This window comes from Physella acuta, unplaced genomic scaffold (assembly GCF_028476545.2).
Source record: "Physella acuta isolate Inbredline_101_S28 unplaced genomic scaffold, ASM2847654v3 ptg000836l, whole genome shotgun sequence".
NCBI classification, from domain to species: Eukaryota; Metazoa; Mollusca; class Gastropoda; family Physidae; genus Physella; species Physella acuta.
The window spans coordinates 1-19,264 of record NW_026732353.1 but is presented as its reverse complement, the minus strand read 5'-3'; the positions used below and the strand labels follow the sequence as shown (position 1 = coordinate 19,264).

At 34.5% G+C, this 19,264-nt stretch overlaps 2 protein-coding genes across 4 annotated transcripts; one reads left to right on the top strand and one right to left on the bottom strand.

The window, feature by feature from the left end:
• Positions 1-669: 669 nt before the first annotated feature.
• On the bottom strand, positions 670-13,749 carry LOC131951884 (MYG1 exonuclease-like). 3 transcript variants are annotated; one of them, XM_059314302.1, is made up of 8 exons: positions 13,550-13,749; positions 7,462-7,689; positions 6,967-7,062; positions 6,232-6,462; positions 5,601-5,679; positions 3,712-3,834; positions 2,729-2,910; positions 670-1,376 (listed from the first exon to the last, which is right to left on the bottom strand). In XM_059314302.1, the coding sequence occupies exons 1-8, from the start codon at positions 13,654-13,656 to the stop codon at positions 1,214-1,216; spliced, it is 1,209 nt and encodes a 402-aa protein (XP_059170285.1). In that variant the 5' UTR covers positions 13,657-13,749; the 3' UTR covers positions 670-1,213. The 3 variants fall into 3 exon arrangements, with proteins under 3 accessions (XP_059170285.1, XP_059170286.1, XP_059170287.1); XM_059314303.1 differs by lacking the exon at positions 13,550-13,749 and adding an exon at positions 10,084-10,223; XM_059314304.1 differs by lacking the exon at positions 13,550-13,749 and adding an exon at positions 10,101-10,223.
• Positions 13,750-15,134: 1,385 nt separating this feature from the next.
• Positions 15,135-19,237, top strand: LOC131951882 (A disintegrin and metalloproteinase with thrombospondin motifs 6; the record flags this gene model as incomplete). Its single annotated transcript, XM_059314299.1, is given in 7 exon segments — positions 15,135-15,290; positions 15,966-16,039; positions 16,255-16,460; positions 17,201-17,293; positions 17,898-18,042; positions 18,851-19,053; positions 19,165-19,237. Coding segments are annotated over 6 exon segments (793 nt in total), but the record flags the coding sequence as incomplete, so codon positions are not given.
• Between the last annotated feature and the right edge of the window lie 27 nt (positions 19,238-19,264).

Genomic DNA, 19,264 nt, shown 5'->3' with positions numbered 1-19,264 from the left:
TCCAGTAAAGTATTATTGTAAGTTAACGTAAGGTAAACGTAAATGCGTTTAAGGGTGATTAAAATAAATTAATTAGAAAGTATTTGTATTTTTACCTATTTTATAAATTTTAAAAAAAGAAACGAACTTAAAAATCATCTTACATTTTAAAAAAAAAATTATTAACGGGAAGTAATCACGAAAACAACTCAGTTTAAAATTTCCTCAGTTATCTCCCTTTGGCCGTTAATATATTTATTGTATTAAAATTTGTTTTTTTTTCAAAATGTTTTAATTATACAGATTATTCTGCTCTTTTTTAAATATTTTTAGTTTTAATACTAACATATATCATTTTTTTTCCTAAGGAATATGTTTATACAGACTCAACAAACCAATTGAGAAAACTACTAATGGAAAATAATGACTCCATACAGAAATCTAGTTACCTACAACCTCTTCAAAATGTGACTCATCTTTGCTCCTTCTGCCGAGTGTTCTTGTCCCCCAGTGACTTTAGGGAAGGCCACTTTCCCCCCTCAAATAATTTCATCAGCAACATTTTCCAAGCTTTATTGTATGTCACAATGACAGGTAGTTAGGTTTGTGGTGAAATCCTCAAACTAAATTTTGACTAATTTCTTTCACATTTTTCAGACATTATTATTAATCACAACACATGTATATCATAATTAAAAAACATATTTATTTTTTTAAATATAGTGACAAAGAAATCATAGCCACAGTATGCTTTTTAAGTTAACAAAATAAAACTTTACAAAACTTATTGTTTAACATAAACATACTTTTAATCCTACGGAAAAAATGAGCAAAATAAAGTATTGAATTAAATGCTTTTCACAAAGTGCAATAGTACGTAAAAACTCTGGTACATCATTGAGCTGCACAATGTTTGAATTATTTCGACATCAACATTTAAATAAACATAACATTTATAATTATATCTTTATTTCTAGTTATGCGTTCTTCGTACTTAACAAATAGAGCCACACATATTTAGCTAGTTATCTACAAGTCATATAACTCTGACCTAATGAGCAATATTACTCATAAGTGAACATCTTTACAGTATTTAGAAGTTAATGCAGGATAACTCTTTTTTCACTTCAATTTGACTTTCCTCCCCTAAAACATCTATTTAGTTCAAACTTGTAAATGAGACACCTATTTCTAGAAAACATGTATATGTCAAAAATCTGTACAGTACATGGTACTAGGATGAATTTAAACTCTCCCTGGCCATTTTGAGAGCCCCCTCGTAGGTTTTGGTCCCACCAATAAACCCTGAAGAATGAACAAAAATACAGCCCTCAATTCCACTCTTCTCAGATAGCTCGTCGTCACGCAGTCCTCGCCACTCCTCTTTAAGTGACAACCTGCATGGAAAAAATGCTTTTATTAAATATTATTGTGATAAAGGTTGTGTGTATAAAATCCTTAATGAACAAAATATATATTTATCAGAGAAAACAAAATAAAAATAACAAAAACATTGTCAGCCATATTTGTTAGTTGCATTTACTTGTAAATATTTAAGTATTTTTTAGTTATATTAAGACTCAAGAAATTATTTTTATTTTCCTAAAACAAAACAAAATTAAATAATAATAATAATAATAAACAAATGGTAAGGTTTTGTATTTTCTTTTAATCAGTCTATATTTACTTTATTATCAACTAATTAGTCATAAATAAAAATGAGAAGTACAAGTCATTAAAGAAATGGTACAAATGCAACACAGTATATTTTTGGTGGGCTAGTGCTTTACTATTACACTTATTTTTTCATTTCATTCAATTATAATTTTTGTCCATTGGAGTTCCAAAATAATTTATCCCTGAACAATTTCAACACAGAAACAACTCAGGTTATGGCCTAGCGGTAGAGCACTTAACCGCTAACCTAGTCTCGAGTTTGAATCCGGGTTCAACTCAGCGGAACACCATCAGTCCACCCAACACTGATGGGTACTTGACTCACGTTTTGGTCAGCTAGACATTATCTCTTCATATGCTGAGGTCAAGAAACATATGAACTCTACTTGATATGCCCAATTAATTGTTAGGTCTAATTAGGAATCTTTACTATACAACAGCACTGGATGTGACAAATGAAGTAGAGTTCATAAGATTGTCTAACCACTGCAAATGAACAGGTTGTGTGTTCAGATGCATGAACTCTCCCCATCACAAGTTAGCTGATCTGTGTTCTATAAGAATTTACAATAAGCCAAAATCAGGGACTCAAATCTTACATAAGAGCTTATCAGCTGTATGATCAGGACACACCATCACATAAACAGAATTGAACTTAAAATATGTCATAAAGACTTAAATAGTCTGGAGTTCATCATAAAAAGTATTTACTTGACTTAGAAAACATACTCAGACGAGTTAAATACTCGTTCCAAAGAAATATTCTAGAGTATTGATTCCAAACCTGGGTTTGATCAAACCTCAGGGGTCGGCGGAGGTCAAGAGACACACCCCACTCATGTGATTCACAATATGATTTTTTCAGTGCAAACGATAGGACTATCGAGAAAAGGTTTGGTGAAAATGCATAAGAAATTGGTGGGTGGGGTTGAGTACCTCCATGGTCTTGAAAATCACATAAGATATGATAGGACTATCAAGAAAGGTTCGGTGAACATGCATGACACTAGTGGGGTTGAGTACCTCCATGGTCTTGATTATCACCTAAGCTAATGAATGAAAATCAACCCACCTGTTCTCAAATGAGCTCAGGCTAACTGGGACACATTGAACTCTCCACTGACCATTGTCATCAGTGAACAGAACATAAATTATAGGTGGGCTGATGTCCAGTTCCTTCTCCAGTGTAAACAGGTGATCCTTCCAGGGTAGTCCCCCTGCTTCAAGACAGATTATTTTACCACTCTCATCCACCTAAAGGCAAAATTAAAATGTTGTAAGGGGAAGTAATAAGTGTAGAATTTTTAAAGGGAGGTTATCTGTGTAGAAATTAAATTTAAGTATGACAATTTTAGAATTTGATAAAAAATGTGTCTTAAAAAAAAACTTATTTCTTACGGCAATTATAAACAGCTTAAGAAGTAATAGACAATGTTAAAGTAAAGCTCTGCATAAATTATATGCTAAAAATTTCCCAAAGTTAGAGAACAAAAACATTTTCATAAAAAACTTAGGGTTAGCCCTAAATATAAATACAAAGTGAAATAAGAAATTGTTAGGCTATTGAAGGCTAGTTCAGCTAGTAAATTTGCTAGAATTGATTTTCCCCTGAAAAACATCACATGCCCATCTATGATCCATCATGGGAACAAGACAACCTCTTAAGTAAGTTATGTTGTCTTTAAGTACTATGGAAGTTATAGTTTCTTTGATAATTTTAAGTACTAAGTTATAGTTACTTGTAGCTCAAGCTATGATGCTGATGAAGTTTACTTCTGCTTGTCCAATCTTAATTGTAACATTGGAAGAGATTTTCTTATACATAATTCAATTCTTTCAGGACATATAGGCCATTAACTCCTTTTTTTTCAGCCTGCTTTTCTTTATAAATTTGCTTCCATAGCCTTTGTCCAACCAAGAACAAACTACAAGACAGCAGTTGTTTAATTTTAGAGTTTTTTCTCCTAGATTTGACCCCAGCTATAAAGCCTCATCTGCCCATTGACAGCCGTGAGCTTTACCGACCTAACCACTGCGACCCCTGCTGGAACTTACATCAAATCTGTTTTTTACAGCAGCGGCCACAAGTTGACGTGCAGGTAGCCATGTTGTCTTGTAGTAGGTGACCCTGTCCAGAAACTCGCTGCCCACCAGATCTAAAGCTTTCTTAAACTGGGCCTGATCAAAGTAAAATAAAAAAAACAATTTGATTTAAAAATTTATAAATAAATAACTAATTTAATTTAAAATAAAACTGACACAAAATTTAAATCCCAAACTGATTTATTAGCTGTGAAGGAAAGTTTTTTTTATTACAATAAAATGACTTCATATTCCATTTTTGAACATGATGGATCATGGGTAATTGAAGTAGAGTTCACCTATTTCTGTGAAGGGATGGTGTGGACAGCACTATGCCCAGCAACCTTTAAAAAAAAATTCATAAAAAACGTTTTAATAACAAGCTTTTATGTAATAATGCACTAAAAAGTAGAAAATAAATTATAGACTACTATTTAAATAACTATAAAGAAAAGCGTGGGTCACTTTAGTATCTATTGGATACCTTTACTAATGTAAAGGAAGACACCCACGCTTTTCTTTATAGCTATTTAAATAGTAGTCTATAATTTATTTTCTACTTTTTAGTGCATTATTACATAAAAGCTTGTTATTAAAACGTTTTTTATGAATTTTTTTTTCAGTACTTTACATGGCGCGCAATGGTTTTTGAACGCAGCCATTGAACGTGATGGCGCAGCTATTGAAGGTGATGACGCGTGTGGTGTGGTTGGCTAGACATGCCTACTAATTCTGTCCAAATTTTTATTAATTCATAAAAAATTAATTAAGCATCCAATTAAGTCAAATTTAGTTTCAGATTGCATTGTCTTCATGTCTTGACCCACGTGCCAAATGTGAATCGTATCGGTCAAGTAGAAGTTTCCGAATTTTCACTCCTGCGTTTCGATCTAGACTGACGACAGAGCGACGACAGAGGAAGTGAGTTAAATAAAAGCTTGTAAAAATTTTTTTTTCCTAACAGGTACACATCACAACATGGTTGAACTCAGAGACATTCTACGGATTTAAACCCAGATTCAAACTTGAGTCTTTCGGGTCAGAAGTCATATGCTCTACCATTCAACCACACTGTCCCATCATCCATATAATGGTATCTAAAGCAATGCCATCCATGATTAGGGTTAACATATCTTTAGCAGTTGCATGGCCTGAAAATCCAGAGCTGCAATAGCAAGATATAACCTTAAAAACAATATGTAAAAAAACATTTTAATAAAATTCTTTTAAGAAACAATACATCGAAAGGAAATTTTAAAAATTTATAATGAACTACTATTTAAATAACTAAAAAGAAAAGAGTGGGTTGCTATATTATGTATTGAATACTTTTACTAGAATTTAAGAAGCTTCCCACGCTTTTATTATTTTAGCTATTATAATTGCAGTTCATTATTCGATTTCAATTATTTTCTGCTTTTTAGCCAATCATTACATAAAAACTTGTTATTAAAATGTTTTTTATGCATATATTTTTCAGTACTTTAAAAATTTAACTTCAATAGAAATGCATGATTAAAAACAATTAGGCACAAAATGAACACAAAAAATGTGCTTATAATAGCGCTGTAAATAATACTTTGACTTTATATATAGGAAACTTTAAATAATACATAAAAATTAATTAGCCATCCAAATAAGTCAAATTTGATGTCAGATTGCATTGTCATCAGGTCTTGACCCAGGTGTCAAGTTTGAAATGAATCAGTCAGTTAGAAGTGGTCGAAATTATGCTAGACAGTTTTGATCTACAAGGAAGCATGACACAGGAAGCAAACTAAAAATAAAAGCTTTTAAAAACAAGAAGGAGAGGGGAATAAGAACCTATAGCACATGTAATAAGTACCACCGATTAGACTCACCATTTCATTCACATTCTTCTCGTTCCACTTGGCATTGAAGGTACTCACTCTGCTGCTGAGGTTTGTGCTGATCCTGTACCTAAAACAGCAACACAAACAATTTTTGTTTGAGACATCGCATGTCTTCTTCTTCGTTCTTAATTTTAGTGTTGGAAGGAATCCCCTCCAACCCAATTAAATATACGTGTCAACTGGTTATGCGCCATTGAGGCTATTGACTCCGATTTCAGCCTGCTTTTCTTTTTGGATTTGCTTCCATAGCCTTTGTCGAACCAAGAATAAACTACAAGGCAGCAGTTGTTTGATTTTGGAGTTTTCTCTCCTAGAAGAGTGGCTGTGCCCAGCTAACAAGCCTCATCTGCCAGAGGGTTCAAACTTGAGACTTTTCGGTTTAGCAATCATGATCTTTACCGACTCGACCATCCCGAACCCTACATCGCATTTAAAAGTTACGACATTGCTAGACACAACATGTGAAATGCTAAAAAAGAAAGTACAGTTCCTCTTTCGAGGGTTACAGTAAAATAAGTTGACCACATGATATAAACTAACCTGGGTGCGCCATCCAACTGATCAATCCCATTATTAGAGGGTTACAGTACAATAAGTTGATCATTTGATATAAACTAACCTGGGTTCACCATCCGAGTGATTAATCCCATTATCGATGCCGTCAATCTCCTCGACAAAATTCTCATACACCTTATCATAGACAACCTTAACAACATTGTCGTCAGTCGGCAGCTCCAGAACTTTCGCCACGATGTCCATGCCGAAGTGATAGTAGATGAGTCCAGCACTGGATAGCTTCGTCACCCATTTCTTGTCTGGGTTTAAGCTATTCATGCTTTCGTTAAAACTCCTGGAACAGGTGTTAAATAAAAATTAAAACACATTTATCATTGACAATGCCCGTAAATAATAAATTGCACATTATATTTATATTCATGGGTCAGTCCAGCCTTGTGGTAGAGACTGCTGACCCGAAAGTCTTGAGTTCAAATCCGGGTTAAAATCAGTAGAACATCCTGACCCCACCCAGCTCTAATGAGTACCTAACCCACGTTAAGGAAAGCAGTGACGGCTGGGCATAGTGCTGACCACATTATCCCTTCACATGCTGAGGTCTTTGAAACAGATGAACTCTACCTATTCGGCCCCATATATCTTGGGCATGAACAGGATAAGATGATGATTATCTATATTAATAATTGACACACAAACACATTTTAATCTAAACTCAAGAACTCCTATCTGAAGTCGGAACAAAAAACTGCAATCATTGTAAAGGGGGAAAAAAGTCTTGCTATTGGGTGCGTCATATTCTTTTGAAAATTCTGATCAACACAGAACCTAATGCTATTACCTTTGATGATGGTCATATCGATGCTTGCTTGGGTCGTACACACCACCAACATCAACTACTATATCACAGGTGTCCAGAACTTTGGGATCTCTACTCCTGGAATAAGAAATATTACATTTTTTTTAATGTAAGGGAAATAAGTTAAAAAATTTAAATGTAAGAAGAAAGTTTTGAGATAAAAACTTATTTTTTACTTAAGTGAAGATAAGTAATTTGCAAATTATTAAATTTAAAAAATGTTAATCTTAGTTAAACATTGAAAAAAAATTACACTCCCAAAATAAATTAAACACTTTTAAAAAAAAAAATCAACCTTTCAATTGAACCAGATCAGTATTTGTATAAAAGAAAAAAATTAAATAATATTAGAATACAACTAGGCCTAAGTTGTTTTTTTTTCTTAAAAAGAAACAATAAATTAAATCTGTCATTATTTTAAATTTAAGCCCAAATATTGTTAATTAGAAACTTTTTAAAAACTCTCGTAGCTCATACCTGACAATTTCAGCATCCTTGTACTCATCTAAATGGGTTAACATGAAGCACGCTAACACTTCATCACAGTGGAAAGTGCCGTTATGAGTGCCAATTTTTTTCATCAGGTGCGGCTGTTTGCTTGCTGGCTCTGATGTTATAGACATTCTTCCGAGAGCCCAACAAGGATGATTATTGAACTTAAAGCGAGAACAGTTCAAAAACAGGGTGTTCTTTGCTTGAATAGTTCTGAAATAAAGAAAATTTCAATTATGGATGTTAAAAAAATATATCTTACCCTAATTATTATTAGACAACTAATGCTAATTGGGCATAGTGCTGACCAAACTATTACTTTATATGCCAAGGTCACAGAAACAGGTGAACTCTACTTCACTTGCCCCAAGGCCCATCAGGTTCAAAAAGGGAACTCAAACTCTTAAATTCAAACTGAGATTATTGCTAGTTAGAGAATTTCTACTACCGATGTACAACAAATAGGCTTTTTGAAAAAAATTGGAGTGTTAGGATGTGAGTAGTATTGTAATATCAAATGTAAATGTTAGGACTAAAAAAATGCAATTCTGGGTTATGGAATGTATGTGCTATACAAGTGTCCTGTTAATGCCACATTAATGAGTTCTTTTACAAAAAGTGGTGCTAGGTATATGAAAAAATATATAATCTTTTAGTTTACTAATTTATTAGTTGGCTAATTTAATCTGAAATTACAATGAGTAAGTGAAATCTTTGGATCTCCATCCAATTCACTTTTTAACAAGTTTAACTCAAGCAACATCTGGAGATTTAGATCTGCTAAATTTAAATATTGTAGGCTGCTAATTTTAAGCGAAATTGACTAATTAGCATTAGCTCGTCAAAACACAATAAATGAGATAAATAGGCCTATTTATAGTAATCTATCGTTTTTGGTACGCAAAATTGTCCGAGAATAGTTATGTGCAAAAAAGGTGACTCTAAATTTTAGTAATTATTTCACATTTTTTAGGAGGGTATATGTTTTAAAAGTTACAAAAATGTTTCAAAGTATCATTCATGTACCTGTTTTTAAACAATTGTATTAAAACTTTTCAGTAATAAACAAAGACTAGCTATGTTTTCATTGGATGCAACCAAGCTCAATTACTTTCGCAGACATCTTGTTTAAGTTTTTTTATGTAAAATTATAGTTAGAGATTCAGGGGAAACCACTCTAATTTACACTACAGATGGCCGCTGTTTATATAGCAAATCTTGGTAGCAAACACTGATGTTTAAAGCTAATTTCTGGCCTACATTGATATATTTATTTAGCGAGAGATTTTGGTTTATTATTCAGTTATCTATAATATTTGATACAAATATATCACAACATACTTCTATTAAATTAAAGCCTTAACAATGAGGCAACTTTTTTTCACATTACTAGCTTCGGTCTACCCTATTTATTCAATATTATTAATCAAAATTAATAATTACAGTAGCCCACAAAACAAATTTTCAAATAGTATAGGCCAGTATGTATAGGATAGGCTGAAATAAGTATATCTCTATTCTAGATCTAGTGACAGCTAGACTAGTCTATTTTTAATTTTACCATACACAGGGACTCTAATTTTTGTTTAGTGAACTTTTACTGTCTGTAGACTGTACTGTTACTGTTAGAGCGTAGAAGCGACACTGACTAGAGATCTAGATCTATATTAAATATTATGAAACAAACTAACATACTGGGGGTATGGAGTCAAAGTAGATCTAGAATCTAGATCTATAGTGGCTGTACTTCTTCTTCGTTCTTAATTTTTAGTGTTGGAAGTGATTGAGCCTTATCTGCCAGAGGGTTTGAACTCCAGACTTTTTTTCGAATTTATCAACCACGCCTCCATCAAAATTAAGTATTAAGGATACGTGTCAAATGATTATGCGCCATTGAGGCCATTGACTCCGATTTCAGCCTGCTTTTCTTTTTGGATTAGCTGCCATAGCCTTTTGTCCAACCAAGAACAAATGACAAGGCAGCAGTTGTTTGATTTTGGAGTTGTCTCTCCTAGAAGAGTTAGAGTGGCTGTCGCCAGCAAATGAGCCTCATCTACACAAGGGTTCGAACTCGAGACTTTTCGGTTTAGCAACCATGGGCTTAAGTTTAAGTGACTTGACCACACAGACCCCGTGGCTGTACAGAGTGACGGTGTCTGAGCGTCGGTCTGACTGAGAGTCAATCTTATTCAATGATTGTCAGGGAGTGCCTACCGTGTAGTGTGTAGATCTAGAATCTAGGATTCTGATTGAATCTAGTCTAGACCTAGCTAGACTCTAGATCTACTAGATTGTAGATCTAGATTTCTAGATAGTACCTACGGCCAGAGTTTCTTCCAGGCATCCCCCCCCCCCAAACGAAATTTATATAGAAAATAAATACTTTTAACAGTGTCCGCCCCCCCCCCTCTTCCGAAGAAAAAAGTCTGGAAGAAACACTCACACTGTGACCTGTCTACGGCGTACCTACGCGCTTGCGGCCTAGATCTACTGACTCGTCAGTAATCAGCATTAAAGTTATTAAAGTAGATTTAGAGATCTAGATCTAGATCTAGATAGATCTAAGATTAGTAATACGTTTAATCATTTGTAAATTGAGAATACAACCTTATAGTAGCCCTTACAAGTGGTGATACAAACATCAATTACAATTTAAATCGTCTGCATGTGTAAACTATTGTAAATATTAATTTTTGGCTACTTTCACTTTCGCCGAACCACGACGATTCAATGATTGTCTATGGCGGGGCATTGGCGGGGGATTTCCCGAGAATACCTTTCTATGTTTTTAAATCCAAATTTATTATGGTCCAATTATTATGGCTATTCATACGTTAAACACTTTTATTTTCATTTTTTTTTAATTATGCATTTTCTTGTATTTTCACTGTTTCTAAAGTTGTTTATATCGTTCGATTCTAAATAGACCCCAACTATTCTAATATGTACTTCAAATAATTTGGCTTAAATTTTAAACCAAAATTTCAATGTCACTGTTTCTAAAGTTGTTTATATCGTTCAATTCTAAATAGATTTAATAGATCCCAACTATTCTAATATGTACTTCAAATAATTTGGCTTAAATTTTAAACCAAAATTTCAATGTCACTGTTTCTAAAGTTGTTTATATCGTTCAATTCTAAATAGATTTAATAGATCCCAACTATTCTAATATGTACTTCAAATAAATTTGGCTTAAATTTTAAACCAAAATTGTCAATGTCATGTGGAGTAGAGTAAGGGTAATTTTAACTGTGATCAGATATTCGGAAATGCAGCCTGATACCCATCCGGGTTTTTATCCTTTTGACACTGAGCAAGGGGAAAATGATAATTTATGAGAAAATAGTGTGGTATCTTAAGAGCTTAGATCACAGTAATAAGGGTGTAATCAGTGTTTCTTCCAGACCCCCCCCTCCCCCCGAAGAGATGCCTGGACGAAACTCTGGGTGTAATTCGTCAGATATATCTCGCAGTTTCTTTTTTCGCATTTTACCACCTCGCAATTTTACGTTCCGCGTTTTTGCAGTTTATTAAGAAACATTCCAATCAAGTTGGCGAACAGTCAATGTCCTTATGCCAAGATGAATATTTAAGCCCAAATAGAACCAAATTTTAAAAATAAAATATAATACTTGTATAAATGTGGCGGTGTGTACAGAGTTTCTTCCAGGCATCTCTTCGAAATGGAATTTATATAGAAATTATATACCTTTAATAGGATCCGCCCCCCTCCCCGAAAATTTTTGCCCGGCCCCCGCGAAAATTTCAGGTGTCCCCCCCCCCCCCCTCCCTCCACCGGAGAAAAAAGTCTGGAAGAAACACTGGGAGTGAAGAATGGGGAAAAGGAGGGGAAACAGGGGTGGAATTCTGAAAGTGTGACGATACGCTTGAAAACGTAATGCTAGAAACAAAACTTATACCCAACTCACCTTTTTTTTTAAATAGCATGTAAAAAAAAGTATCCAAATATAGTATTAAGTAATCGCTGTTATTAAAATAAATAATTAATTTAAATTTTGAGAGGGGCTTTGGTGTATTGTCATGGCACTTGCCGTGCAATCAGGCTATGTATGCCTAAATGTTTTGACTTTATTTTTGAAATACTAAATAGTTCTAAATCAGAGGCGTAGCGACCCTTCCCGGCGCCCGGGGACAAACTTGCATTATTTATATTTATAATGCAAAACTGCAGCTAAAATGAGATTTTAATTATTTTTTCCAACCCATTTTGGCGCCCACTACGGTCGGCGCCCGGGGACATAATTATGTACCCTCCCTCGCTACGCTTCTGTTCTAAATAGATTAGAAACGCGTAGGCATTTTTGTGTACCAAATGTACGCAAACAATGTGTGTTTAATAGATGGAAAAGTATATTACTTTATAGAAGAAGACTTTAATTATTTTTTATACAGTTAACAGCATTTCGTTTACAAGATTCCGCCCATGACGAGGGAAGACAGAAAGAGGAATCAGGTTAAATACTTATGTGAAGTACTATACTTCCGATGTTCGGAAATCACTCCAAAATTACAGAAACCTCCCATGTACGTGAGGAGATGTCATGTCGAGGTGAGGTGATGTCATGTCGAGATGAGGTACTGTCTGGCGTAAAAATAAAGCAATGGATTTAATGAACTCATTGAATTAGTTTAGGACATTTGGCGGATCTGTCTGTTCTTGGTTTTTTTCTCTTAGTCGCTTTTAAATTCTATCATTGTCCCACCCAGAGACTTAGCGAGGGCGGGGCGGGGGGTGCCGACCGCACCGGGTGACACCGTTTAGGAGTGTGACACCAAGGCAAAAAAAGCTTACACAAATATATGTACGCGGCATATATTTAAATTATATGCCTATGTAGGCCGACACAAACACACACAAACACGCATATATATATATATATATATATATATATATATATATATATATATATATATATATATATATATATATATACACTTTGTTTCTTGGGGGGGGGGGGGGGGGTGACACCAAGAAGTGCCGCACCGGGTGACACCCGACCTAGCGACGCCACTGGTCCCACCTTCTCCTTATTGAAGGTACAACTTCCTGGATCAAGTTAGAAACCAGGTGTCTTAGTAATGTCATACGAACTGTAATTGGGATAAACGCATATTTTTAGGATAATAGTGGCGCGCGAAAACTAGTTCAATTTAATTCTAGACTGTTGGGATATCGTAAACCCCGTATTGCGCCTAGTTAGTTATCGTTCTGGGTTGCCTCAGATGGACTAGTATACAAACACAGGTTGAAAACGTAGTAGTCGAATGGTGAAGCACTAGACTGCTAACCCGAAACTCTTAAGTTCGAAACCGGGTACAAGTAATACCAACTCCTGTAAGCAGAGGCGTAGCGAGGGGGGGCGTGGGGTGCGTACCGCACCGAATGACACCATTTAGGGGGATGAAACCAAGGCAAAAAAATAGCAAATTATATAGAGAAAAATGATAAATAGTGTTTTAAGAGGTGCAAGTCAAAAGTTTGAGAGGGGGGGGGGGGTGAAAAATCGAAAGTTTGAGTGGGGGGTGGGTGCAAATCGGAAATTGAAAGTTTGTCCCCGGGAAGTGTCGCTACGCCTCTGGGGGGGGGGTGACACCATTATGTGCCGCACCGGGTGACACCCGACCTCGCTACGCCACTGCCTGTAAGTACCTAACTCACGTTAGGAAAAATAATGTCGTCTGTCCGCACTCTTCCTGCATGTGCCAAGGTCACAAAAATAGGTGAACTCTAACTTCACTTGCCCCATAGACCTTCAGGTTCTAACGAGAACTTTACCTTTTATTAGAAAGTGGTCTATTTTTTGGCCGAGATGGACTCGTATTTGGAAACAAGTTAGAAAATGGTCGATTCGTATAACACATGACTACTAATTCAAAAGACCGGAGTTCCGATCCCGAACTCCACCCTACGTAAAGTACCTGAGCCAACTCAGCTGTAATGAGTACCTGACATTCGATGTATTCTGTCATTTATAATATTATGTATGTGTACGTATTGCAACCAATAACAATTGTTGAATAAAAAGTAAAGAATCCTCTTTAGACTTACCGATCCATTGGGCAGATGTAGAATTCATATGTTCCTTGAAAGGAAGGCATTTGAATGGAAGGCTTGGTCAACACTTTGCTCAGCCCTAACATAAGACAGGTACTCATCTGTGCTGGGTGAACTCAGGGACGTTCAACTGACTTGAACCCGGATTCGAGACTTTTGGGTTAGCCGCCTTGCGCTCTACTGCTTAGGCCACACTGTCCCATTGCACACCGTTGCACAATAAAAGAGATAAATACCAGAGGGGTAAATCCCCAAAAACTTCCTGCTTCAGCCAGATTTAAATTATGAAAGGCAGAAAATAATAAAAAAAAATTACGAACAATTGTATTCATTGAAAAGAGAGCATAGAGCATGACGTTATAGCATCACGCGTCGGTAGTTTTAATTCAAAAGCTACACGTTGTTAACATTTTGTAGCTTTTGTTGTTAACATAAATGGTGTGTGAATTAAATCAGCCCAAACAGACCCCGTTTGGGATAATGCTTACGAGGAATCAGATATTGTGATATGACTTGCATGATGTGTCAGTAGCATAAGCGTCTATTTTTTTTTCTTCCACAGAAACATGAGGGGAGAGAAGGAAAAAAAACGGGAGCACATACTCCAAAAATCTCTAGTATATTTGTATGTAACTTTAAGGATTGGGATGGCACTTCCAGAGGAGTCTGGATATTGTCAGGTAGGTAGTAGGTACGTTTCTGACAAACAGCTCTTTATGGAGGAAACACTTAGATTATGCTACCGTATGATACACGGTTATCACTTTCTGAAGGTGTTATTTTTTGATAAACCGGAAATTGAGTAAAGTACCACTTCCGGTTATCGGAAATCGCACAAAAAGTTGAAGTTAAATCGACATATAAGATCGACTACTTAGATATAAAATTTCGTACACCTAATAGAAACACACATATTCACAGAGGCACACACACATACACACATATATATAAAATTATTAAAAAATTATATATATATATATATATATATATATATATATATATATATATATATATATATATATATATGTATATATATATATGTATATATGTATATATATATATATATGTATATATGTATATATATATATGTATATATATATATATGTATATATATATATATATATGTATATATATATATATATGTATATATATATATATATGTATATATATATATATATATATATATATATATATATATATATATATATATATATATATATATATATATATATATACATATATACATATATATATATATATATATATATATATATATATATATATATATATATATATATATATATATACATATATATATATATATATATACATATATATACATATATATATATATATATATATATATATATATATGTATATATAGGCCTATATGTGTATGTGTGTGTATGTGTAATACACTAAGACCCAAAAGAAATTTTGCGCCGATACCCCCACACCCTACGCTCAGCCTAAAAGATCAAGGAATGGTTGGAGCCGCCTATGATCATCAAAGCTTGAAATCAGCGGAGCAGAACGTATCAGCAACACGCAACCAAGTGATGATCCAACACACTTTGAACCAGGATTATCATGCTGCTGGAATCTCCCGTCTAAGTATAAATAGTACCGGATATGTTAGCCCCGTTCCATTAGCAAGACGGAGGTTGTATTGTCTTCACGCTGAATACACCATTACATAGTGAATACTGCGAAGTGATTTAACTTCATCAAATAGGTAAAACGAGTTTTGGCATTATTTTAGTTATAAATTAATGTTGTCTTTAAATTATGATATCGATTTCGGTTGAATATGATGGCAAAGGAATGAAGAGAAAGTAGATTAAATCTATTTATGAGAACTAGGATTAATTAGAGATAAAGTGACAAAATAAAGATTAGCTGCATTATTATTTACCAGACATACTAGGTACTAATTAGAGCTGAGCTAACCCAATCAAAAATATACATAGACATGAGGTGCTTTGAGTTTAAGCATGGTACCGAAAACACAAGAATCTGAAATAAAGGAGAAAAAAAAACCGCCGGTTTGTATAGGAATATTTTCACGCCCTGAATAGAAAAGTGGGGATATTGATGGAAGCGTGGTAAAAAAGTAAAGACCGGCGAAGACAAACAGCAGTGATAAAAATTAAGCGCAAGTAACAACAAATGCATAAACACGTGTTAATAACAAGCAGTTATATAACTCTGTACTAAAAAAGAGAAAATAAATGATTTTTTATTAAATATAAAAATGAACTAGATTTAAATAACGAAAAAGAAAAGGCTTGCTCACTTCTTAAATTCTAGTAACGGTATTTGATACATAATATAGCGAGGGAATGACACACTACCTTGCGGCTTTTATTATAGATATAGTACTAATACTTTAGCTTTAAATTCATTTCAGAATGTCCCTATCACGTTTTACATCCTGGGTCATAGTTCAATTATTTTTAATTGAGATTAGTTCCAGCATTACGGGTGAGTGTGCTTCATTCTTACACAACACTAAGGTTTATATACTGTGTTATGTCTTCCTTGTTTTACATTAGTCCTAAGACACTTGTAGAATCTAGTTAAACTGTTAGACGCTTCGTTTTGTTCTAGTCTTAGATGTTGTAAGGTAAGAAAAGTAGCTTTCTCAGGCTGTTGGTTGTTTAAGTTACAAAAATTACACACGAATTAACATTTTTTAGTGCACGTGAACTACACCAACAATGACGTCATCGACTCCCCGCTGCCCGATGACGTCAACGTGACGGTGATCATCAACGACACAACGTCCGTCCTTCTACAACTCAAGCGTGTCCGCTACGTCGGTCTGGACACGCCTGTCTACACAATCACGACGGACAAAGATGGACGCCTCGTCCGGTCTAGGGAAGTTCTAGACTCCAGCGAGGTAAAGTAGGGAGAGATGTCTTGTCAATAAAAAGAATGTATGAAAGAATGTCGTGTTAAGAAAAGGGTTGGTCGTTACAGCAATTTTGGCATCAAAAGCTAACAAGAGAAGCGGCACACTTGAGATCTGACATGGGCTGCCGAGCCACTGGTTAGTAAAGGCTTTCAATAGGGCTGGTAAGTAGGTCACCAACCAGTTCTATGGCTCAAGCAGGTTCTATTGAGCAGTAGAACTGGTTGGTGACCTACTTACCAGCCCTATTGGAAGCGTATTTGAAAATAAATAAAGGGATGCGACACTAATTTTAAATAACCATGCATTTAATTAATCCATCTACAACAATCATAACAAACTGAAAAATAAAGTTTTCGTAATGCCGGGTGCCCGTTACCTCGTACGTGTACGTGCACTTGTTTGTGTACGTATTTGTGGGCGTATTTCTGTACGTGTAGGCCTACGTGTGTGTGTTATGTGTTGGTTTAAGTGTACGTGTACGTTTAGTGTTAGTGCTAGTGATGGTGATAGTATTAGTGCAAGTGATAGTGATGATTATAGTGCTAGTGTGCTTGCGAGTGAGTTAAATATGGAGGCCTGTACACTTCTACTAAATTCCTTAAGTAATTTTCCCTTTCAAACCTGACGGTCTATGGGGCAGGTGAAGTAGAGTTCACTTGTTTTAAGTAAATTCCTTAAGTAAATGTACACATTTCCCATATATTGAAACGATTGCCATTCCGCAGAATATCGGCTTCTATCAGGACATAAACAGCCACGCCTCGTTTGAAATTGAAAGAATCAACAACTTGGCGGAAAACGAGTTTCACTTCGCTGTGGTAAGCTCAATCAGCTTAAAATAGATAGTTACAAACACAGAAAGGTAACTACGCTATCATCAAATGAGATCGTTTATATAATCAAACTTCTTTTAGCTTTTGCCGGTTGTGTTGTTTAAGGTAGGGTTACGATGAGAAGAACGATACTGTAGAGAGTTACGAAAGGCAACATAATATGTAATCGATTTGCATTTCTAGTAAAGGTAGGTACGATTTTTAAAAACAATTTGATGTCAGATTGCATTGTGATCGGTTCTTTACCCACAAGCTAAGTTTTGGAGAAACTGGTCTGTGGTAAGTGGTCGAAATTTCGCTTGTAGTTTTGATCCATGGCGACAAAAAAACAGGAAAAACGGACAGACAAAATATGCAAGTTAAAAAAAAATCTTGTCGTTAAAAAGGTAGTGGTATAATTTCATAGTAATAAGTATATATATGTATATATATATATATATATATATATATATATATATATATATATATATATATATATATATATATATATATATATATATATATATATATATATATGCATTTTAATATTTCGATATTTAGTTGTGCAATAAAGAATATAAATATGATCTCAACCACCTGTCACATACAGAGAGGAGAGTTTGTACATGCAGGCCAAAAGTACTCACTTTCTCCAAGCACTCGTGTGGAGCGAGATCTTACGTCACAAGACGACCAGTACGATTTGCAGTTAGAAAAACTGCCCTCACATTTTCAAATGGACAGTCTCTATCCAGGTTTGATACTTTTGATGAATGAATTCAGATTTTTTAAAGCCACGTAGGCCATATATTTTAGTTTTTCGCCCAACTATAATTAGGTATATTTATTAACATAATATGTAAAATTGTGCATGTGTACATCTAAAAAAAAACCTTATTATCAACCATTAGCTGTAGAAATATGAGGTCAAACGATTTTTACCGATTATAGCAATAAAGTGTTTAAAAAGGTAAAAAAAAAACTACTTCATTTTTATTTTAAATAATTTATATTTATATTTATTTTTTAATTGCATTTATTACAAAGAAATACTTACTTATCTTTGTTTTTGGTATTGATATTAAGAAAAAACCCAATCTAAAACATGTATTAATGTCACTGTCAACTTAAATTATACATAATTATCCTGGATTTAAAAAATATATAAAAAGGCTTGTGCTACAATGTCATTTTTTTTTGTGAAAATCAAAACAAGCAATAGTCATTACTCCTTTAGTTTGAATTTACCTAATATAGGCATACATATATTAATCCTTAACAAATTTTATTTTAGACTTTTTCTTCAACAGAAGGGGGGGGGGGGGTCGCTTGAAACTTTTAGGTGTCGAGGACTAAATTTTCCGAGAGGGTGGGGGGGGGGGGGACAATAATATAAGTATATAATTTTTATATAAATTCCTAAAGAAACACTGATCTTAAAGTATTTATTCTAATTCTTCTTTACAAAAAGACATTGAAACAAAATTGAATGCCATATAACCGATTTGTACTTTTAGCAAAAACGCCTTCTAACATATTTTTTTCATCCTTTTCGCTGGCCAGAAAACCCAGACGGCTGGCCCTATGATACGTTGTCCCCGAAACTTCAAGCCCGACGACGTCGTCAAGCCAAGGCCGACTACTACATCGACGTCACCGCCATGTTGGATTTCATGTGCTGGAGAAGATTCTTGTCTAAAGCCGCGGGTTCCAGACCTAACGCCATCAACAACGTACTCGAGTATTACGCATATATTTTCAATGGGGTAAGAAAACTTTTAAAGAGTTATGTGACGCCTAGAGCATGCAATAGAAAAATATTTTACTAGGCCTGATGAAAAAAAAAATTCACATTTTACTTTTTTTTTTACTTTAAGGTCGATCTTTTGTTCAAGAGTATAACATCAGCAGGCTTCAAGCTGAACATTAGACTCACTAAAATCGTCATCTGTGAGGTATTTACTATTCGTATTATGT

Excerpts from the sequence above, each read along its gene's own strand:
- LOC131951884 (XM_059314302.1), bottom strand. The coding sequence starts at position 13,656 with ATGAGTACCTGTCTTATGTTAGGGCTGAGCAAAGTGTTGACCAAGCCT. Across the intron at positions 3,835-5,600 it reads AGAAGAATGTGAATGAAATG|GCCCAGTTTAAGAAAGCTTT; the intron begins GTGAGTCTAATC and ends TACTTTGATCAG. Across the intron at positions 2,911-3,711 it reads CTGTAAAAAACAGATTTGAT|GTGGATGAGAGTGGTAAAAT; the intron begins GTAAGTTCCAGC and ends TTTTGCCTTTAG.